The sequence below is a fragment of the Chelmon rostratus genome, chromosome 15 (genome assembly GCF_017976325.1).
Source record: "Chelmon rostratus isolate fCheRos1 chromosome 15, fCheRos1.pri, whole genome shotgun sequence".
NCBI lineage: Eukaryota > Metazoa > Chordata > Actinopteri > Chaetodontiformes > Chaetodontidae > Chelmon > Chelmon rostratus.
In genome coordinates this window covers 14173187-14194300 of record NC_055672.1, presented here as the reverse complement: position 1 = coordinate 14194300, position 21114 = coordinate 14173187, and the positions used below count along the sequence as shown (strand labels likewise).

Genomic DNA, 21114 nt, shown 5'->3' with positions numbered 1-21114 from the left:
ATAATTAATCAGAACACTGTTTTTGGTATATAATGAGTGAACAGGGACCAAGCGTGCACACATCCAGGCAAAAAGGATAAACGTCTGCATACTGTTCGGCTCCAAAAAAATAGTTTATATCTCTTTTAGAGACAATGTTTGGAAATGTATAACGCTGCTGTGGAATACCATCTTGAGTTTTATTTTCAAGTTTGCATTTTCATGTTCATTTAATGTAGTCCCACGTGGGCTTCTATAGATTTTAATGAAACGTGAACAGCCACATCCTGCAGGAAAGTAATCACTGTGCATGCTGCTGTTGGACAAATAAAGTTTTTCAAAACACGTGATCAACACTGTCATGGCTGCCCCCTCGTGTAATGCGTGGTTATCGTCTGTAGCGATATTTTGACATTACGAAAATCTACCGTCAGTAAAGGTAGTGGTTATTCATTGTTTTTACTTATTTGTATTGTTAACTTGTTAATGGTTTAACAAGCTTGTATCTGCTACTTTTACGAGCATTTTATACATAGTTGGAGTGCCTCGGCACTTTAGCTGCTAGCTAACGTCACACAAACGCGTATAACAGCTGAGTTTGAGGGAGGCGGTTTAACATTTTGGCAGAGCTCCGTTAATTCATTTGTTTGTAGGAAAATGAAGACAAAGAAGATGAAGCCGAAAAACAAGCGTCTCCCCTCCGGGCTCCTAAAACAAGCCAACCAGAGCATCCATATAAAAGGCAAATGGAAAGCTGTAGAGCTTGATCCCAGTCTCTTCTCCGAGGAGGGCCTGGGGGGTCTGGTGTGTTTCGAGGAGTTGACAAATTACCGCCTGATAGACTCTGATAAAGCTGCAGCTAATGCAGCTAAAGAACTGAAAAAGGAGAGGAAGAAGAAAGCGAAGAAAAGGAAAGCCGGTGAGGGAGAGGAGGCTGGAGAGACGATTGACTTGGAGAGCAAAGAGGACGAGAAAACGGCTGATCCAGCCAAGAAAAAAGCCAAGAAGAAGAAGAAAACTAAGAAACCGACTACAAAGGAATCAGTCCAACCAGGTGACATTTCTGCAGAAGTGACACAGGAGGATGTAGCTGCAGGGGAGGAGGCAGGTGATGAAACAGCTAAAGAAGATGCAGCCATTAGCTCAGAACCTGATGCCAAATCAAGACCTGCAAAGAAGAGCAACAGAAAGAAGAACAGGAAACAGAAACAGCAGATAGAAGATGATACAGTCTTACAAGAGCAGCCGAACCAGGAGTCTCCATCACAACTTCAGGCTCTGGAGAAAGAAAAATCCACTAAAGATAAAGTGACAAAGCCCTCCAAAAAGCAGCAGAAGAATTGGACAAATGCAGCACTTTCTGGCTCTCATGACAATAATGCTGATGTGAGTGCCTGGAAGGACCTGTTTGTTCCCTCCCCTGTGCTGAAGGCCCTGAGCAGTCTTGGTTTTAGTTCACCGACACCTATTCAAGCCCTGGCTTTGCCCCCAGCTATCAGGGATCGTATGGATATCCTGGGGGCAGCTGAAACAGGTAAGATAAAATACATTTTGCTTTTTATTCCCATAGCAATCTGTGCTATTTTCATAAGTGGAGCTAATTTATGCATTGTCATTACAGGAAGTGGGAAGACATTGGCTTTTGGCATTCCCATGATCCACACCATCCTGGAGTGGAGGAATGGTTCAGAAAAGCCTATTGGTGACAAGACTAAAGCAACTACACAGGTGGAGAGTTTGTATTTACCAGCTGTAGATGAGTCCACAAAGTCAGGGCAGGCAGCTGAACCAACAGTCGAGGAGGATGACATGGAGGCAGAAGACTGTGAAAGCATCACAGAGCAGAATCAAAGTGACACAGATAAACTTGACAGTGAAGATGAACATGACGTTGATGGACAAGATGACGATGAGAGGCTCGGATGTGTTCAGGTGATTGAGAACGCAGAGTTTGACTTTGATCTGACCACTGAAGCAGGAGGAAAACCCGCTGGTAGTCAGGATCAGCCTCTGCTTGGACTGGTGCTCACTCCAACCAGAGAGCTGGCTGTTCAGGTCAAGCACCATATTGATGCTGTCGCAAAATTCACAGGTAAGTCATTAAAGTTTTATGAGCTATATAATCAAACAAAGTTATAGAATGTCAAGATGCTGAATATGTGACTGTTGTGCAGACATCAAAACAGCGATAGTCGTGGGTGGAATGGCACAACAGAAACAAAGAAGGATGCTAAAGCGAAGACCAGAGATCATTATTGCCACACCAGGACGTCTGTGGGACTTGATCAAGGAGAGGCATCCACATCTGCTAAACTTGAGACAACTCAAGTATGTCACAGTTCACACCTCTTTCCTGTATCATTGTGTGATGTGGACATGCCCTTAGAGTATTTAACTTACTTGAACTTGATGTAATTCAGCATAACATACAATATATATTTTTCCATTAAATATGCTTTGACTCAGTAAATTGGACAGCACTAATGGTGTGATTATGTCCTCACAATACAAAGCCATTGAAAGTCAATAAGCTAGGACTGAATTATCATCTATCCCTTTGACATTGACAAACAGCGTGATTCAGTTTATGTTTACATTGAAAAGTAAATGGGACAGATCATGTTTGATTCGTATAGGCCAGACAGGAGTGACCTCATAAGCCAATTTCCAAATGTACAATGTGAAAAAAAAAAAAAAAAAAAAAAAAATATATATATATATATATATATATATATATATACACACACACACACACACACACTGTAAGTAAAATGCCCTACTTACTGGTTCATGAATGGCCTTAAGTAAAACAATCCATAACATTAACTTTCTTAACATTCATGGCTGTAAGAGCAGCCACAGCAGCAGAAACAGAAATAAAGGAAAGAGACCTAATATTGACATTGCACATTATTGGTATTTGTAGGAGAGGTCCCTGTGCACTCATTTCCAAACAAAAGGCTCTGGCCAGCAGCTAAACGGCTAAACACATAGCTGAGGTGGTGATTTTGTTTTTATTGAATATTGACTTCCTTCCAGACTTCAGCAGGGTCCCTGCACTTATTCCTTTCACACCTAAGTGTGAAAGGAATAAGTGCATAATGTGACAGCATTCGGATCTCATGCTCTCAGATGGAAGAGGAATGTCAGATGTGTGATGGATATTTCAGTGATGCTTATTACTAACAGAGGCTTGTTTGTTTTCCTGCTACTTTACTCTTGGTTGTGTTATGTACAGGTGCCTGGTCATCGATGAAGCAGATCGAATGGTAGAGAGAGGCCACTTTGCAGAGCTTGAGAGTCTGCTGGAGATGCTGACCACCGTGCATTTCAATCCAACAAGGCAAACATTTGTGTTCTCGGCCACTCTGACCATGGTTCACAGCCTGCCCACCCGCTTTCTGCAGAAGAAGAAGAAGAATCTGGACCAGAGGAGCAGACTGGAACTTCTCATGGAGAAAGTGGGGATCAAGTCCAAACCCAAAATCATTGACTTGACCAGGAAGGAGGCAACTGTGGAGACCCTGACTGAGACACGAATCCACTGTCAGAAGGAGGATAAGGACTTCTACCTTTATTACTTCTTGCTCCAGTATCCTGGTCGCACCATGGTGTTTGCCAACAGTATAGACTGTATCAAGAGACTGAATTCCCTGATGGTTATCTTGGACTGTACTCCACTGCCTCTTCATGCCAACATGCACCAGAAACAACGCCTCAAAAACTTGGAACGGTTTGCCGAAAGGGACAAGTGAGTTTTGCACGTACTTGTAGCAGCAGCCTGAAGGTATTTGCCTTAGTTCGGGACTTAATCTCATAATTGTGTCCCTATGATAAAATATAAAATCCAGTTACCTGCTACTAAGGGATTAAGACTCATCTGGTATGCATGTTGTGTTTCCCATGACTAGTTCCATCATTTGAGAGTTTTATCCTTTTATAGAATGTGTTCTGTAATTTACAAGTTTGCACCCACAGTAGTTTTGCAATTTAAAGTAAATCCTCCCAATAGTGTAAGATTTTCAAGTTTTGAGAATTCACTCCTTAAAGCAGAGGGTGGAGAACAACTAGTGTGCACTTTGATTTGTTTGTACATGCACTTGTGTTGCTGCCATCTTGGCAAGGTCTCCCTTGGTAAAACTTACACAATGGAAGTGTGAAAAAAAAGAGAGAGAGAGAGCTATAATCATTTAACACATTGATTTATGCTCAGAGTATTCATTTTATAACTTAGTCATTTTTTTCCAGTTCTTAACCCCTTTATCTTTTTTATAGTACTTACTTAAAAAATATTATTTTGCATTTCTTTAGCGATCTCAATCTTAATTTGGAATGTGACCTCTACTGCATTTTTTTCTGAATTATCAACTCAAATTCAAAAAGAAATATGACATGTAAATCTCATTCACAGTTGTGTCCTGCTGACTACTGATGTGGCAGCGAGAGGACTGGACATCCCCAATGTCCAGCATGTTATTCACTATCAGGTGAGCTGTTTTAGACTCTGTGTCCTGCAGTAATGGATTAGACAAGGCTGATCTAGATGTTTTCTGGCAGCATATGCGTAAAGAGGGCCTCCCTTGTACCTGGTGTAATTATTTCTAATAATGTTCTTTTGTGGACATCAGGTTCCCAGGACATCTGAGACTTACGTCCATCGGAGTGGCAGAACAGCAAGAGCTACCAAAGAGGGTCTCAGCTTGCTGCTCATAGGCCCGGACGACATGATGAACTTCAAAAAGATATACAAGACTCTTGGGAAGGACGAGGAACTTCCCATGTTCCCCATAGAGACCAAATGCTTTGAAGCAATCAAGGTAAGATCCAGCAGTAGGTCCTGCTTTTATGTGACATTTAAATAGATTATCTTTGATTTTATTGACGAGTGTGTTCCTCCACAGGAGCGAGTGAAATTGGCCAGACAGATTGAGAAGATCGAGTTCCACAACAGCAGACAGAAGCACCACAACTCCTGGTTCAGACAGGCAGCAGAGGCCCTGGAGGTGGACCTGGATGAGGATCTTTTACTTGGTAACACAAAAGCTCACATAACATGTTCAATTTATTCAAAAATGTTCAAATACAGACAACCGAATATACCATTAATTATGTCAACAGGCCGGGCAATGGATGAGGAAGATGACAGAGAGCAGCAGAAGATGGTGAAGGGGATGAAAAAGCATTTGAAGCATTTGATCTCCCAGCCTGTGTTCAAGAACAAGATAAAGACAAAGTACCCCACTCAAATGGGAAAGCTCTCCCTGCCTCACATGCCCCTAGCAGGGATGGAAAGCGCCCTGACTAGGGTTTCAGTACAGGTGAAGAAACAGAATCTCAAGAAATGTCTTCCACCAAGGCAGAAAAAACAGAAGAAAAAACAGCAGCAGTGACATTTCGGTGGAAATGTTTAAAAAAAGGGCCATCTTAAACAGGATTTCTGTAATTGTTGATTTATGTCATTTGTTTTACATAAATTCCTTGCAATTCATTGAGATACTTACTGCACAATGTGCAAAAGTTTTATCTCCTGATGCTGAATCACTGTACACTGCAAGACTTTATAAAAATCTGTTTTCATAAGTGTCTTAAAGCCCAGGTGAGATTTTATTGAACCAAAGTCGATATATTCCTGAGATGAGCTGAGTCCTGCTGGACCCCTGGTCAGTGTTGGGGTCGCGGGTAGAGAATGTTGTAATGTGACGTTTGGTAGAGGAGGTGCAGGGAAGGTTCGGCACCCTCTGGAATGACGTGGTGAGCCAGCTGCTGTTCATCACCCTCCATGGAGACGATGTGGATGCAAATATCCAGGGCCTGTGACAGAGCTAAGATGTCCACATGATCACACTCCATCGCCATGGCCTCCACTTCCTGAATGAAGAGAACCAAGACATTACCAAAGCTGACAGATGTATTTCCCTCATTTACCCTTTTTTTACAGCAGCAGAAGATGACCTTATGCTTTGTCACTAGATGGCAGCAACACTTTGTTACTAACTTGATGACAGTAGACTTGCAGATTAGGCGCCTCTACAAAGTTGCAGAAGAAGTCGGCATGATTTTGCAGGTGCGCCGATGTGAGCAGCCTCAGGTACTGCACCACACCATCAGAGGTCATCTGCTCATTGAAGAGCTGGAGCAGTCGGTCTTCCTGCTCATCAGCCTGGCATTGCTCCAACACATTTACAACCTTCAATAGAACAGAAACCATTAGGTATTTTCACTGCACCTTCTTAATAAGCAGTGAGATCTAGTAGCAGACTAATCACCCTTAACCAAGAGCACAGTAGTAGTACGGAGCTACTCATGTAGGGATTTTTATCAGTTCTGAGGTGGTGTGGCCCCAGCTCAGCTTCCTTCAATATGTAATCCATTAATATACACATGGTGAACTTTTCAGGTAGTTTTTTCCATTTATAGAATGTATTGATGGCTTAAATCTGCATGGTGCAGTGAAGAGTGTGGACTGACTGAAATGCTAATGAAATGTTAGATTCAAGTACCGTACAGTACAATGGAAAAGTGACTTGTCTCCAGGTGAAGTGTTGTTGCAGTTGCCACTACCATAAAAACATTCTCATTATTATTATAACTTGATCTATTCTACATTAACACGCTTCCTTTGTGAGGACTATATTACGGACTACCCAAACTGGAGTTTTGAGGGTGTCTTGCAAATAGGTTAGAGGTCACTTCGTCAAAGCTTTTGCTTCCACCTTTATTGCTTTACATACAGTAATTTCTGAGTGGTCAATTCCGAACAATGTATTTCCCTTATTGTCTGAGCATTTCATTTAGTTTAATGAACACAATGGTTTTTTTTACCAAGCTTATTAAAATCCCTGCCTTACTGACCCACTGCTACCTGGTACCTAAAATAAACTGACTGTAAAAGGAGCATTGTTATCCTACTGTGTTCAGATGGTGCTTGAAGGAACTCTCATCAAATCCCGCAGAAGAAAAGTCTTTGCAGGTTTGAATAATTGTCTCCTTAAATCTGAAAGTGAAACCAATAACACCACCTTAAAGTTGAAAAGACTTCCAGTTTGGACGAATGGCAGCAACGACAACAACTGACCTCTGCAAAGCTCTGGCATTGTGTAGGATTGACTCGATGTGTGCGAAGCAGAGGGCTCTGTAGAAGCAGTTTCCATCCCCGCGCACTTGTCTCACGGAGGAAAACTGGACGCTTAAATCCTAACAAAGGACAATAGGTGTGAGTAACTGGCGTTAATGTAAAAAGGGTACCTGCAACTGACCGCCCCACCTCATCTAAGAAGCCTACTTTATACTTAGCACACGGCGTTTGCTCAGGAAACAGCGTAGAAATGTCCTCCCTGCACGAGACAAGGCTAACAGCCTCCATCTCTCGAGAGGCAAACAGCGTCACCGTCCGCGAGACCAAACAGCGGCTGCGAGGCGCGACGTAGCTCGAGACCTCCACAACATGGAAACAACGTAAGAAAGCGTAATTTACAGTTTGGCAAGACTCCGTGCGTCAAAGCATTGCTGCAGTTTTATTTCCATTTTCTGGAAACCGGATGTTTTACTGTACCACGTGCTCGTGTTAAAGGGACAGTACAGGGGCGGTTTAAAGCTGCCTTCGTAGATGAAACCCAAAAAGGAGCCTTGAAGAAACCTGCATGACCTGTTTTTGCTCAAAACGTGGCAACCCGGAATTCCCCGTGTTGCCAGTACTGTTAGGTTGACAGGTATGAATACTCTTCCTTAGCTTTAGGAGGCTAAAATTAGCAAAATGTGTAAACAACACTTTGTAACAAGTAAAATCCTAAATAAAAAAACATCTTAGTTACATAAAAGCACAGGCATGTTATCCAAAGTAAGTAACATCTCAGGGTCTGGCTAATTTAATACAATCGAAAGTAATGAGTACAGCTGTCCAGTTTAGTGGAGTAAAAAGGCATAATAAGTAGACCACTGAAAAGTAGTGGTCTAGAAGAGTAAAGTATCATAAAATGTAAATATTCAAAGTACTCGGGTTCATGTTTGGCCTTTCTTGAGTAAATGTACTTGGTTATCTGGCACCACTGGTCATCTATAAATGTGTCTCTGATTATCTGAAGGCCTGAATGTGGGGGTTGCACAGCTCAAGGGAGGGATCGCTCCTCATTAATGGAGTCACACCTAAAAATGACAAAACTACTGCTGTATGTCAAAGGACCCTCTCAACAATCAAAAGTATCCTACACCGAGTTGTCTCAGCCTCACCACCCAGATTATTACTTAATCCTTAGGTATGCAAATCACAGACAAATTAAATCCCTTTAAAGTACATCTTAACATGTTTTACTGCTTAAACTGCATTACCAGGATGCGTAGCATTGTAGTATAATTGGTGATCATCGTCTGCACTTAAAGGCTGTAAGAAAACCTGCAGAAGAGTGTCTGACAACACAGAGCAGGCCACAATCAAGCGTTTGCTTTGCAGACAATGTAAATACATGGAACATCTGGCCCTGCATGATATGTAGGATTACAACAGGAAAGTCAGATACTCTCTGCAGCGTTATATGTACTGTATTTCATAAATAAAATGCAGAATATCACAAGGAATACTTTGTCTTCATTATTTAAAATGTTTCATCCTAAATAGCAAATCTCTCACAATAGCTGTTTGTATCATCTAAGTCTGAGACAAACCATTGCACACGCCATGTCGGCTGGTATTACTGATTTGACTGCAACCATTTTATTTTAAAATGCAACAATAATAACATTACAGAGATAGACAAATGCAAAGTTCTCATGCTCAAATACACAAAATATAAAAAAGTGCAAAATTTGGTGCACAAAGCATTTTGCATTAAGAGTTTTGTATTCTGAAACTCTGTAACACAAACTCAAATGTAAGAGTCAAACCAGTCTTAAATGTAGATGAAAAGATCTTAACACATGGTTCATGAATAGATTTTTCCTGATTCAAACGGCTTTTTCCAAGGTCCAAAAGGAACTTTCACGCTCAACAAACTAACATTTCTGTAGGTATGAAAACACAACGACAGGTCCTACATTACTCGTCGTCTCGCTCTTTCTGCTGACTTTACTTGAACTTTTGATTTGTGTTTTGCTGCCAAGGCTCTTCATCGATCCCCTCTCTCTTCTGTCCGTCAGAGCTGTTCTACTCGTCATTGCAGACCCCGACTCCATCAGCCTCCTCGCTCTCTTCTCTGTGTCTGCCTTATCCAGGATGTACTCCTGAAGTCACAATTGGTTGCTCAAATGGTCAAGGAAGAAAAGTTTTTAGGATGAATGATAAAAATCAACTGTTTTCTCACCTTCACCATGTCCATCATTGTCAGAATGTTCATGTTTCCCAGAGGTCCATATGCTGCGAGATAACACTGCTCTGCAAGGTTGTTGATGGCCATAAGCAAGGTTCTCACTTGTTGAACCTGAGCAATAACGGCACATATGACAATATTTATATCCTAAACTCCTATCTGCAAATTAGCCAGGGGTCATTTCCAGCTCATAATCCTGAAAGCGTACCTTCTCCCTGGACAGGTCTTGCTCCATCAGCAGGTTAACCTCTGCCTGCTTGTTTTTCTCTTTCAGGGTTTCTAACTCACTCTGGAGTTCACACAGTTCCTTATTGGCCATCTGCAACACACATAAAAACTCTTAATAGGTCATTCAATAAAGCGCCGTCCTATATTTACATAACAACTGCATGTCTGACCAGTTTTTTTATGCTGTGCTCCTGCCTCATGGCCCGCAGTTGTCGCTGACCCTGCTCCACCTCCTCCTTCAGGCGCCCCAAACGCTGCAGCAGGTCCTGGTGGGTGATGGACAGGGTCTCATGGCGCCGAATGATGGGCATAACCAAAGAGTCAGACCCATTGTCAAGGTAAGCTGGAAATAGATTGTGCAGTGTCATTCATTTTACAAGCGAGTATGTAATGAACTCATGTGAAAAGTCAGTTTTGAACGTACTGCTGGGGAGATAATCCAGCGTTTTCATCAAGTAGTCCTCATAGATTTTATATTTTGCCATTCTCTCCTTCAAAACTTGCTGCCTGTGAAATGAGATATGGTGAAATTGAGGTAAAAGGCGTCTTAATGAGCATTTTCCTCACATTAAGGCTCAGGTTTAAAGTTCTCACCTGGCTGTCAGTCGTCTCAGCTGCTCTGTCAGATCTTCTATCTCTCTCTGCTTCAAAATGTTCTGCTCCCGTGCAGCCTCATACTTCTGCAGCACCTGCCGTCGCTTCACTTCATTTTCAGCCACAAACTTCTCAAATTTCATCGCCCTCTCTTTAGTCTGGGTAAACAAACCCCAAGGGAAACTGCATTAGAGACAACGTTACCTGGACGTCAGTGACAGACATACCCCAAAATCATGATAGTTTCGGGAGGCTTCGGTTCACCTGCTTTTGCTTTATTTCCAGCTCAGACCTCCTCTGGGCTAGAGCCTCCATGCAGCTCTTAAACTCTTGCCGTTTGAGTGCGAGTTGCTTGTCCACCTCCTCCAACTCGGCCTGTTTCTTCAGGACCAGGGTCTTTTGCAAAGTGTTCACTCCTGCCTCCAGCATCCTGCTTGAAGTCTGCACATATTAAACTACTATTAGCTGCAGACACACTCAAACTCTTTTCCATCTGGTAAAAAGTGAGTCATATGGAAACAAAGCCTGTATTATTATTTAACTTTAGCCTATATTATTTACTATAATAATAAGAAATAATAAATGTATCCTTATTGTTGTATCACATTCTTCCTTATTGTCTCACCTCTGTTACAACAGGTATGAGGTTGATATTTTCTTCCTTTCTGTGTCTGAGGAGAAAAAAAGAAAGTAGATTTTCAGCTACAACTTTCAATCTAGACATTAAAAAAAGGTTTTTCAAGAGAAATGAGGTCGACGTGCTGCCCACTGCGCAGGCTAAAGAAAGCCTACCTGGTGTCGTCCAGCTGAGTTACAAAAATATTTCTAATTCTGTTTTGCACCTTCAGTTTCAGACGAGGGTCGCTGCTGTCTAAGACGGGAAGGACAGAGGTCGTCATGTTCAGTTAAGTTGTTTTTTTTTTGTTTTGTTTTGTTTTGTTTTTTTTGCAAATCTATCGTCCAGGAATGATGGACCACGTCCTGCCGTTGCCGTTGCTCCACGTTTGGACGATCACAAGGACGATCGACGGTCTTTTCCGGATGTTTTCCTGGATCTGTGTGGCTGTTGCCCGGGGAACGCGGGCGAGACAACAGGGCATGGGTCGGGATCGTTTCTCCGTCGTCATGGCAACTGCCATGGAGGTGGTTCTGTTTCATTGAGTCAATGAGAGGCATAGAAATGAGATCGTTAACTAGAGGTCCGAGACGAGGAGAGCAGTAAGAGCGCTCACTCCGGTCTAATTCCCGCGAACCAGGAGGACTAAACTCCGGATTGCGGACTCTGAGGTCCAGGAAGGGTTCTGGATCTGAACTCCTGTGATGAATACTGTTCCTCTGCAGACTTCAGCAGTGAGATGTGTTCAGTGTCGGAAAAAGCGTTCAGATCCTTTAAGTAGCATTTCCCAGCTAAACCATCTCTTCAAAAAGTTTATTTAGTTTAAAAGTAGGAGAATTTTCCCAACGATGTACTATAACTTCACCTTTAAAATCCCATAATTTGGAGATACTTAGTTTTCACTGCAGGAAGGGTTTGAAAAATTGTAATCTGAAACTAGTAACTAGCAGAAGTATAAAGTTACATAAAATGGAAATACTCAAGTAAAGTGGGAGTACCTCAAATATGTACTTAAGTGCAGTACTTGAGTAAATGTACTTAGTTACTTTCCAGCACTGGATGTGTCCCACAATTAACTTAATATTGATCAGAAATGAAAAAAAGCATTAGGCTCGCACATATATTTAGACATTTAAAAACACTCTGACTGTTATTATAATTTCCAGGAACTTTGAATGTGAAGATATTTTCATTGTCATAACACAAAGTTTAAGATGGTGGATGAAAGATGTATCTCACTTTACTGAAAAGTCTGTTTTTAGTGTAGTATGGCCACTGGGTAACTTCCAAGTTACCACATCACACTTGTGGAAGTTGCATATTGAACCATGATGGTTTCCAAACAAGTTGTGACGTCACGAAAATCCTGCTAGTACGTAGTACGTGTGAATCCAGGTCTGGCGTAAGCACAGAGAAACTTTCCCTTTCAGCAGGTGTGGAAACAGAATTTATTTAATTTAACTGCACATACATCATTCTGCACAATGAAGGTCAGACATCCACGTTTCTGAGTGAAGAAGGACTGTCACATGGAATATACCTAACAGACAGTGATTCATTGATTCATGTGACATGTTGTAACAGGAAAACCACAGGTGTAATTAATAATGTGAATAAGGGCTGAGCTTAATGTAGCTCAACTAGTCTCATTGACGAGGCTTCCTGATGCACTTGAATGGAACAGAGCCACCCATAATGGATCTTAGCTTCGCGGGGGCATTTCTTGCCATGACAAGCCTTTGAAAAAGGTCACAGAGAACGAGCTGATAATGTTCAGAGGAAAAATTCCACGTGAACTCGAGCTGTTGTGTGTCAGTATTGCCTCTATCTTCTCCGCTTTGCTTGTCCAGCAGCCCTGCTCCACTCTACCTTCAGCATGGTTATAATGTTAGCTCTAGATGTAGCTGCCATGAACCACCTTGTGCTGATTTTTAGAGATGTAACAAAACAGTGCGTCGGCATGTCCTATCACATATTTCAATTTAAAAGTAACTGTTAAGACAATAAACTACAGCTCATTTGTTTGGGTGTCAGCCTGCCCTTTCACAGCATTCACTGCAATCGAAGAGTGCCGCAGCTTTCACAACGCAGTTAAATCACCAAGTTTGCCTCCGTCAGCCAAAAAGAAATTCGACAACAGCCTCAGAGCTGTCGTAGTCTAGTTCCTCCAGACGGACTTGTTTGTGTCAAAGAAGAAACAAACACAGGCCACCTCCACTGTTGATGCAGGAAGCTTTTTTTCACAAACACTTCCGAAGAACTGATTGTGACACAAAAATCAGCTGTCAAAGTCGTGTCCTCGCTGAGCATGTTTTCACACTTCACACACTCATGCGAGAGCTGATACAGCAGAGGGATATTGCACAGTGTTATAAAGGGGGATCAACACATGTAACGCTAAAGCCATTTCTGAGAATGAGGAACCAAGGACACTTTCATGTGGTGAGTTGAGTGACGTTGAGGCTTTAAAGAAGTTTTATACAATTTTTTACAATTGGTCATCCAAATGTGTTCAAATCTCTACTCTGTGTGTTTGTTTGTGTGTGTGTGTTTACCTTTGTTGAAACATATACTGAACAGTCAGTATTTTCCGAGTTCATTAGTCAAACAAATAAAGCGTAATTCCAGCTTCATGAGTTATTTTAACAACGTCTTTGCCTAACTCACTGTAGCACTTCACACACCTCACATCAGTGTTGCCTCTGGAGCAGCAGAGTCAAGTGGACTCAAACACAGTTGAACATGCCCTTAAAAGGCATCTATCCTCATGGCCTGAGCTGCTGCTCTCTGATGTCTGCCAGTGCAGATTTCAGCTCTGTCAAATGAGGGTGGTCTCTAATTCATGCAGTATGTAGTGGTATGTAGTGTGTGTGTGTGTGTGTATTATGCTGTGCATGTACTGTCTTTTGCTTTAAGGACTGCCAACCTATTTTTACAATTGCTGCTATTCCTGCTCTGATTTTGTTTTAGTTTTTTAATCTTCTGGTCTGGATCATCAGCTTCATCACTGCTCTGTGAAGAAGACAGCAGCACACTGTTTGATGTCCTGAGTCCTCACAGTGGACAACACATCGCCTCCTGTGATGATCGCAGTCAGCAGATCCAGGTCTCTTTACCAGAGGCTGAACAATGACATCAAGGACAGGCTGGCTGTCTCCTTCCTGAGTCTCCACACTTCAGCCAACTCAACAGTGAGCTTGCTCAGGTGAGGAAACGTGATATTACTTTATAAGACACGTTTTCATAACAGGTATTGTACAGTATGCACATGCACTTGAGATTGCCCTTTGCAAATGTCTTATAATAAAACAACCCTGAGTAATCCCTTTGACACATTCAAATTAGTTATTTTAAGTGGTTAATATATCTAAGGTAGAAACTTGGGTGCTTGTGAAATCATTTACAATAAATATGTGATGTTTAGCTCAGTGCAGGTGTCTATTTCTCCAAAACCCCTTACCTATGTGGTAAAATCCCATAAAAAAAATCTATATACTCCAAGGTTTTGGTGTTTGCAGCAACACACTGAATCACAGTTCTGTAGTATTAACATACACTGAAGGTGAAATGTGACAAAATTAGATTCCATTATCGTTAATGATTTTATTTCTGCTAATGTGGCACAAGTTTTACATCTAATACACACAAAGAAAAGAGCAACTGCAAGAAAAACAGCAGAGCTTGCAGACAGCCTGACTGGAAGTGTAGCTATTTCTTTGTACACTAGTAAGAGGCAACATTGAAATGTCTGTATAGCTGCCTGATTTGAATGCTGCTTCTATGACTTTAATTTCCTGTGGATGCCATAACCTGGCATGTGGTTTATCAGTCTCAAAACACCTCCCTCTTGTGAAGAAACTGCAGCCCGTGAAACATGACTGCTGTGGTAGTAAGTCACAGGCTGTTACTATGATTCCACTACTTCTGGCGATAACCAGATCTAACTAAATAGCACAAATGCAATTGCTAAAATTTAAATGGGCTTGTTAGTCGTTACTTTTGTCTTATGTAAAAATATTAAACAACTGTAGAGGATATCAGACAAATGTAGCCTAATTATTTATTAACTGTAGCAAAGCTCAATTAACACATATATCCAGTATTGTGCAGGTTTTCTTCCACAAATCCCATCTAACCAAGACAATACAAGTGTAGCTTAGAGGTAGGAACATTAATCATTGCTGCCCTCTGATGGTCAGGAGTATTAATAACTCCTGTCACTGCAGTGAAGTCATTGGCTCTGGTGTGAACACATTAGGCCACCAGAGGTTATGGTCATTCCTGTAGCTACCACTGAGGACAAAAAGATCATGTGATCAGAATTGTTTTCCGAAAGTTGTCTACATTCTACAAATACACACAAATGACAAACAGTGTCAATTCTCATATTTCATAAACATAAAAAGGGAAAACTCTGAGCATCTTGGAACAGTATGCAGCTGAATCAGGAGCTTCTTTGAAGCAATGCTGAGTCTAAATTGGCCTTGAATCTTAAAGTTGATGCTTTTTATGCCAATCCAAACTGGAATTAACTTTTTAAAATAAGAATTCACACAATATTAAAAGCTTTAAAAGCATTACTTTTGGAAATGTGCTGAAAATAGAAATATCCTGTGAAATTAATAAGGTAAATGTCAAAACCAAAAAATTAAATCAGGTTTTACAGACTACTTTAGTGGCCGGTCAAATATTTCTAAGGGGGGTTGGGTTGGAATTGGGGGACTGAGGACCCCTGTATTTTCTGGCTACGGCCCTGATGGCAGTTGATTATAGGAACTTTTAGATGTGGCACTCAGCACTGAGAATTGACTCATGAAAGACGGTGGTCTAGCTTCAGGTGAAATCATTGTTATTCCTTGTTTTGTGTTTTTCCTAAACTACTCGTTCCTATTGTCCCCCTTTAAGATGAGTGATTTTTATTATCTGGTTGTTTAACGTGGAAACCAGCCGATGAAATAAAGACTTCATGAAAGGGGAGACACCTCAGCTTGGACTGCATTATCTCCTGCGCTGTTTGCCTTATCTCTGGATGTGCGAGTCTCTTGACATATATGGCTAAACCCGTCACACTCCGGCCTGACAATACAGTCCCAAAATAATCTGCGAGAGCACAGCTGCGCCCCGCTCCGCTGCGCGCCGCTCCGCCGCCGCTGCGCCCTGTGAGCAAACACCGCCGTCAAATCTCTCATCAATAATGACAAAATTCAGCTATTCCGAGTATTTATCTCAGTTCCGTAATGCCGGAGGTCAATGTAATAATGTTCTGTCGCGACGGCGAGGAGACAGGAGGAGAGGAGACGGTCACAGCGACGTAACGTCAGAGCCGGAGTGAGTCATGCAGCCATGGAGGCTGTGTGTGTGTGTGTGTGTGTGTGTGTGTGTGTCTGTGCGGATGGGGGTCCTTGTGCGCATCTGAGGTCTTTTGTGTCCCTATAGAAGAATAAGAGTAAGACATGTTTAGTGTTGCTCGATTTAATAACATACCATATTTAATATAATTGCTTATGTTGGTTAAAAAGAAGCCAATAAAATTGAAACAAGCGCCTAAATATAAAGATTTAAGGTCCATGGTTGCATCAGAATTGTAGCCCCCAAACAGTGGTGAAGTCTGTCTGAAATCACACTTAATTGCATTCATGTGTAAGTCAATTAAAGTGCTTTTTTTCCCCCTTTCAAGAGATGTTGACCCGGTGGTCTTGGCCATCAGGAGAGGGGATGCGAAGGCTGTTAATGATCTGGCAACATCGGCTGCTCACTGCCTGCTGAAGGAGAACAAAGACGGGTGGATACCGCTGCACGATGCTGCCTTCTGTGGACAGACGGAGTGCCTGAAGAGCCTACTGAGGGGTATGCCATTGACAGCATTATTGAGGGTCTCAGACAGTGTTCAGTTTGAGTCACATGGGCTCAGTGATAATGTAGGAAAAGGAGAATGCATCCATTCAAATAAGCATTGTGGTGATGGCACATTTTCCAAATGATAAATATGTCACACGGTTGGTTTGTGTGGCGTTTTCTGCACCAGCCCATCCAGGTTCAGTCGACAAACGCACCTTGCAGGAGCAGACGGCCTTGCTGCTCGCTGTGTCTTATGAGCACTCGTCTTGTGTGCGGAGCCTTCTGGAGGCAGGCGCAGACCCTGACATCAGCAGCAAGAACAAAGAAACCCCTTTGTACAAAGGTACAGCTGTGAAATCAATTGTGTACAGCAGGACTAAAAACAAGCATGGATAGCTGTATATCAGCCAGGCAGCAATGACTCAGTGTCTCGTGTGTTTCTGCAGCCTGTGAGTTGGAGAATGTGGACATGGTGAGCCTCATTCTGTCCTACGGGGCCACTGTGAACCAGCGGTGTGCTCAGGGTTGGACAGCCCTCCATGAGGCTGTATCCAGGAACAGCACAGAGATCTGTGAGATACTAATAAGAGCCGGATCCACGATCAATCCGCCTAACACCTACAGCATCACACCACTTATTGTAGCAGCTCAGCGAGGACAGATGAGGACGCTGTGTTACCTTATTGGGAAAGGTACTTTTCTTCACAAGCTCTTCCTCCTTTTCATGTTTCTGAAGCCTGTTTAAAGGTCCTAATACACTAATGCTTTTCTGTAGGCGCAGATGTGAACATGCAGACGTGTGCCGGTGCCACGGCGCTCCATGAGGCTAGTAAAAATGGCCACAAGGAAATTGTAGCAGTGCTGTTGACTAAAAACGCAGATGCCAACAAACCCACTAACTCAGGGCTGCTACCGCTGCATGTTGCTGCCCAATACGGACACCATGAGTAAGCTGAGATACAGTAACTTCTGCAATAGGTATCATTATGATAGAGTGTTCAGATACAAAACTCACAATGTACAATAAAGACTGCTTTTTGTTTGTTGTCTTTATGTATTTTCTGTTGTTCACCTCCTCACTCTGTGTTCAGGATTGTGTCCCTGCTTGTCCCAGTGACAAGTCGAGCCAGGCTCCGCCACAGTTGCATCAGCCCCCTCCACCTGGCAGCAGAGCACAACAGACGCACTGTGGCAGCTGTGCTGCTGAAGACAGGTGCAGATGTAAACGCCACGCTGGCCCACAGTCACTCTATCCAGTATGCTGATCGACGCGCAACAGCCCTCTACTTCGCCATCGCCAACGGCAGCGCCGAGACAGCAGAGGTGCTACTGAACGCAGGCGCTAGTCTAAGCCTGGACCCAGTCAGTCCTCTGCTGATGGCCGTACGGCAGGGCTGTGTCAGCACTGTGTCCTTACTGCTGGAGAGAGGGGCCGACGCCAACGCCAGAATCCCGTCCTATGCCACGAAGTTCCCCGGCGCTGTTGCACTCTGCATGAATAATCTCCCTCTACTCAAAAGCCTCCTGGACAATGGCTGCGATGCCCTCTCTTGTTTTACATGTACACATGGCAGCGCCCCTCACCCAACGATAGGAGGATCCAATGTGAGAAGTGGCAGCAATGGATTTGTTCTGCAGAATGACAGTATGCTGCCTTTAAACTGCGGTGAGCCACCAGAAAGGCCAACACAGGTGTGAAAAATAAGAACGAGCAGATTTCACTCTAACTGAAATTTGTATGTTCTTGATCAGTAAGTTCGCTTTTTTTCGTCTGATTTTCTTCTTCAGTTCTGTGAATGGATCTCATCATCAGTCATGTGTAAATGGGCAGGACCGATCATAGACCTGCTGCTGGAGCATGTTGGTCATGTTCAGCTGTGCAGCAAGCTCACCGAACTGCTGGACAGCCAGGAAGAATGGCTCACTGTTAAGAGGAAGTCACGTAAGCATCAGACAAAATCTTATCATGTCTCTTTCTGTGGCTGTCTTTCACTTCCTCGCACATGCATGCAACATAACTGTAGTCTAAATATATGCACGTCCCAGTCTTCTTAGTCTTTTGTCTCGTCCACAGTGTCACCTCGTCCACTGCTGCACCTTTGCAGATTACGGATTCGGACCCAAATGGGGAGACACGGACTGAAATCTCTCACAAGCCTACCTCTGCCAGACAGACTCATCAGATACCTGAGCCTGGCCGACTGACGTCAAGATGAACGTCAAGCAATATAGGCATCAGGGATGTGACTAAATTTATCATTTTGTGTTTCTTTTTTTAGTCGTCTCTATTATCTTGAATCTGTAAATGCAATTCTCTATGTATAAAACATCTATTTATAACATATGTAATGTGACAGTGCGTTTCTTTAATCTGCCCCTCAGAATGATCCAATGCCCAGAGGAGTTCTTGAGGGAAGTTGAATCATTTATTTGAAAATAAAAGGCATTGCTTCAAATGTGCCCATCAAACATTACTTTGACAAAGAAAAAGCAATCTATGTCCCACATTCTATTCTCATAGTTGAAAGAGGAAACTAAAACAGGATGCTTTCATTCATTTGCATGACTTTTGGTACTTAAGAAAAACCTAAAATTGGAAACCTTTTAACTTACTGTCAGTTTTCAGATACGCGGAGGCATCAGAGTGGCATGAAAGCGAACATGATGAAGTTATTCTGCAAGTGCAACTTAGTCCTTCAGATTTAAACAATAAAAATAGATGAAGCATTCCAATAAGTGCTTGAGGAAGTGTCTTATGTACAAATGCTGAAAGAGGAAGAGTCTGTGTAGAGCATAAAAGGGATATAATTAGTCCTATTTACACATTTTTGTGTGACGGATCCATCAGTAGTGTACTCAAATGAACCCAAACACACTGAAGATGGGTGACTGGACGGTGGGTTTGGTCGGTATGGGTTTGACCACAACGTGCGTGTGAATTTTCTGTCCGTAAGGGTGCTCAGGTCTCTCCAGCTCAGTCCCTGCTGCTTTGCTCCACAGCCCCAGGGGCGGGTGGGGGACAACAATGTGACTGTGGAGGACCTGGTGTCCGTGGTACTGGAAGGGGCAGCAGCCGCACACGCTCACACAGTGGTGAGAGGTCAGGTCCAATTTCAGCGAGTCTTTGTCCGCGGTGCTGCGTCGGCTGGACGCAGACAGGGCGGCCTTTGCGTCATCATAACTCCTTTTCCTCTTGTCGTTGTCGCTGCCCTCGGACGTGCCTGCAGGGTTCTTTCTCAACCCTACATGTGCGTGCTCCCTCTTAGTTTGGGTCAGCTTGGGTTCCTCCCAGAATGAGGCCGGTAGCTGGCGTTTCCTCATAGGCACCTGTTCCACAGCGTTCTCCACACCTTCAGCAACCGAACTGACCTTCTCTGCGACCTTCACACTCTGCTGAGCGGCCCCCACCGGTTTGACGCAGCCGTACTCAGCAGACCTGTGCGTGTGGCATCTAGGGACTCTGGAGTACTTCTGAGAGAAACGCTTGAGTTGTTTCTGCAGATATTTCCTGTGATCCACGGAGCGTCTGCACGGCGCTGACTTGTCCAAGGCCGCCTTGATATCGCTGGATGCCAAATTCACGAAATTCAGCAGCGTCTTGACTTCACTGTCTGAGTTTGCCATGTTTTGCAAAGGTTCTGGTCAAATCAGTCCATGATAGAATTTGTAGTCCACCATCAAGAGCTAAAGAGAAATCAGAAAACAAATTTAGTCTTTGCGTAATTGCGCATTGCCCTCTATTGTAGGACTTCTGCGATGAATCCGAAATTAAAGGTGATAGTGTGTAATAACCCTTTACTCACCACTGCTGCATGAGTGCAGACTCTCTCAAACCCACAGCCTGAGCACAGACTTCTCTCCAGGCTGCAGTAGGGAGCACTTCAACAAGTTGAATGAATATAAACTCCTTGTAGTTATGGTGCTTTCCTTGAACCAATCAGCGACCCCAGGCCCCTCACAATGCACCCCAATCAGCCTCCAAGCGCCCTGGTATCGAATTCTTCACCATTGCAAATTGTTGTCATGGAGATCTGGAAAAAGCCGCTGAGGGGATGCGATATTTTCCCTACACGGTGATTTCTGCGCGGTGGCCAAACATCTCCTAAAGTCCCGAGTGTGCATGAATGAAAATGAGCGCACATTCTGCAGAAATATGCGTGCAACTTTATTCTGGAGCTGTTAACGTTGAGTTTGTAACACGGATACCCCTCAAACCCTCCCCAAGAGTGATGTCAGCTGTAGGATCTGGTTGAGGGTGGGGGGATCTAAAGAGTGCATAACCATGGAAAGGGGCTTGAACGCTCAAGAATCTTGTCTTTCTGTTTGCCCCCTCAATCGAGCGACACAAAGGCTGAATTACTCATTCAAACCTCGCGGGACAAAGGGAAAGGAGCTGGATAGCACTCCTGCATTTGTAGTCAAACATTTAGAGACTTAAATCGAGTCGTCATGAAGGAGAAAGAGTCGGACAAAGCCCATAGAATTGCCATCAGCAAACATTTTCCTGTGTCATATTATGGGGTCTCCATGGCTCCCTCTGGCCCGCGGACAATAGCACAA

General features: G+C 43.2%; 5 protein-coding genes across 8 annotated transcripts; 2 read left to right on the top strand and 3 right to left on the bottom strand.

Moving 5' to 3' along the window:
- The first annotated feature begins 330 nt into the window (after positions 1–330).
- ddx24 (DEAD (Asp-Glu-Ala-Asp) box helicase 24) lies at positions 331–6831 on the top strand. 2 transcript variants are annotated; one of them, XM_041953733.1, is made up of 9 exons: positions 331–418; positions 633–1513; positions 1601–2071; positions 2154–2307; positions 3218–3730; positions 4391–4466; positions 4608–4796; positions 4881–5010; positions 5098–6831. In XM_041953733.1, exons 2-9 carry the CDS (start codon positions 637–639, stop codon positions 5367–5369), a joined length of 2682 nt encoding a protein of 893 aa, XP_041809667.1. In that variant the 5' UTR covers positions 331–418; positions 633–636; the 3' UTR covers positions 5370–6831. The 2 variants fall into 2 exon arrangements, with proteins under 2 accessions (XP_041809667.1, XP_041809666.1); XM_041953732.1 differs by having other exon boundaries at positions 343–1513.
- On the bottom strand, positions 5029–7537 carry LOC121618316 (ubiquitin thioesterase OTUB2-like). Its single transcript, XM_041953741.1, has 5 exons — positions 7262–7537; positions 7055–7173; positions 6889–6973; positions 5975–6166; positions 5029–5847 (listed from the first exon to the last, which is right to left on the bottom strand). The coding sequence occupies exons 1-5, from the start codon at positions 7340–7342 to the stop codon at positions 5641–5643; spliced, it is 684 nt and encodes a 227-aa protein (XP_041809675.1). The 5' UTR covers positions 7343–7537; the 3' UTR covers positions 5029–5640.
- On the top strand, positions 7031–18989 carry LOC121618311 (ankyrin repeat and SOCS box protein 2-like). 3 transcript variants are annotated; one of them, XM_041953736.1, is made up of 11 exons: positions 7031–7434; positions 9749–9844; positions 11065–13158; positions 13716–13921; positions 16394–16563; positions 16742–16897; positions 17001–17246; positions 17330–17501; positions 17646–18246; positions 18343–18496; positions 18629–18988. In XM_041953736.1, exons 4-11 carry the CDS (start codon positions 13800–13802, stop codon positions 18757–18759), a joined length of 1752 nt encoding a protein of 583 aa, XP_041809670.1. In that variant the 5' UTR covers positions 7031–7434; positions 9749–9844; positions 11065–13158; positions 13716–13799; the 3' UTR covers positions 18760–18988. The 3 variants fall into 3 exon arrangements, with proteins under 3 accessions (XP_041809670.1, XP_041809669.1, XP_041809668.1); XM_041953735.1 differs by having other exon boundaries at positions 13687–13921; XM_041953734.1 differs by lacking the exons at positions 7031–7434; positions 9749–9844; positions 11065–13158; positions 13716–13921 and adding an exon at positions 15911–16044 and having other exon boundaries at positions 18629–18989.
- On the bottom strand, positions 8965–11106 carry si:ch1073-416d2.4 (coiled-coil domain-containing protein 42 homolog). Its single transcript, XM_041954042.1, has 9 exons — positions 10893–11106; positions 10726–10771; positions 10365–10541; positions 10101–10258; positions 9931–10013; positions 9677–9849; positions 9487–9597; positions 9273–9389; positions 8965–9192 (listed from the first exon to the last, which is right to left on the bottom strand). The coding sequence occupies exons 1-9, from the start codon at positions 10997–10999 to the stop codon at positions 8965–8967; spliced, it is 1200 nt and encodes a 399-aa protein (XP_041809976.1). The 5' UTR covers positions 11000–11106.
- A 184-nt stretch (positions 18990–19173) lies between the features above and the next one.
- Positions 19174–20178, bottom strand: LOC121618315 (protein FAM181A-like). The gene has a single exon (XM_041953740.1). It carries the CDS (start codon positions 20176–20178, stop codon positions 19411–19413), a length of 768 nt encoding a protein of 255 aa, XP_041809674.1. The 3' UTR covers positions 19174–19410.
- Positions 20179–21114: the final 936 nt, after the last annotated feature.

Bases quoted from the DNA above. Each gene is read 5' to 3' on its own strand.
- LOC121618315 (XM_041953740.1), bottom strand. From the start codon at position 20,178: ATGGCAAACTCAGACAGTGAAGTCAAGACGCTGCTGAATTTCGTGAAT.
- LOC121618311 (XM_041953734.1), top strand. From the start codon at position 15,911: ATGACAAAATTCAGCTATTCCGAGTATTTATCTCAGTTCCGTAATGCC. The intron at 16,898-17,000 runs GTACAGCTGTGA...GTGTTTCTGCAG, and splicing joins AGAAACCCCTTTGTACAAAG to CCTGTGAGTTGGAGAATGTG. The intron at 17,502-17,645 runs GTAAGCTGAGAT...CTCTGTGTTCAG, and splicing joins GCCCAATACGGACACCATGA to GATTGTGTCCCTGCTTGTCC.
- si:ch1073-416d2.4 (XM_041954042.1), bottom strand. From the start codon at position 10,999: ATGACGACCTCTGTCCTTCCCGTCTTAGACAGCAGCGACCCTCGTCTG. The intron at 10,259-10,364 runs GTGAACCGAAGC...TTGTTTACCCAG, and splicing joins TGGAAATAAAGCAAAAGCAG to ACTAAAGAGAGGGCGATGAA. The intron at 9,850-9,930 runs GTACGTTCAAAA...ATCTATTTCCAG, and splicing joins GCTGGATTATCTCCCCAGCA to CTTACCTTGACAATGGGTCT.
- ddx24 (XM_041953733.1), top strand. From the start codon at position 637: ATGAAGACAAAGAAGATGAAGCCGAAAAACAAGCGTCTCCCCTCCGGG. The intron at 1,514-1,600 runs GTAAGATAAAAT...TTGTCATTACAG, and splicing joins CCTGGGGGCAGCTGAAACAG to GAAGTGGGAAGACATTGGCT. The intron at 3,731-4,390 runs GTGAGTTTTGCA...TCTCATTCACAG, and splicing joins CGGTTTGCCGAAAGGGACAA to TTGTGTCCTGCTGACTACTG.
- LOC121618316 (XM_041953741.1), bottom strand. From the start codon at position 7,342: ATGGAGGCTGTTAGCCTTGTCTCGTGCAGGGAGGACATTTCTACGCTG. The intron at 6,167-6,888 runs GTAGGATAACAA...GTTCTATTGAAG, and splicing joins TCAAGCACCATCTGAACACA to GTTGTAAATGTGTTGGAGCA. The intron at 5,848-5,974 runs GTTAGTAACAAA...CTCTTCATTCAG, and splicing joins TGCAAGTCTACTGTCATCAA to GAAGTGGAGGCCATGGCGAT.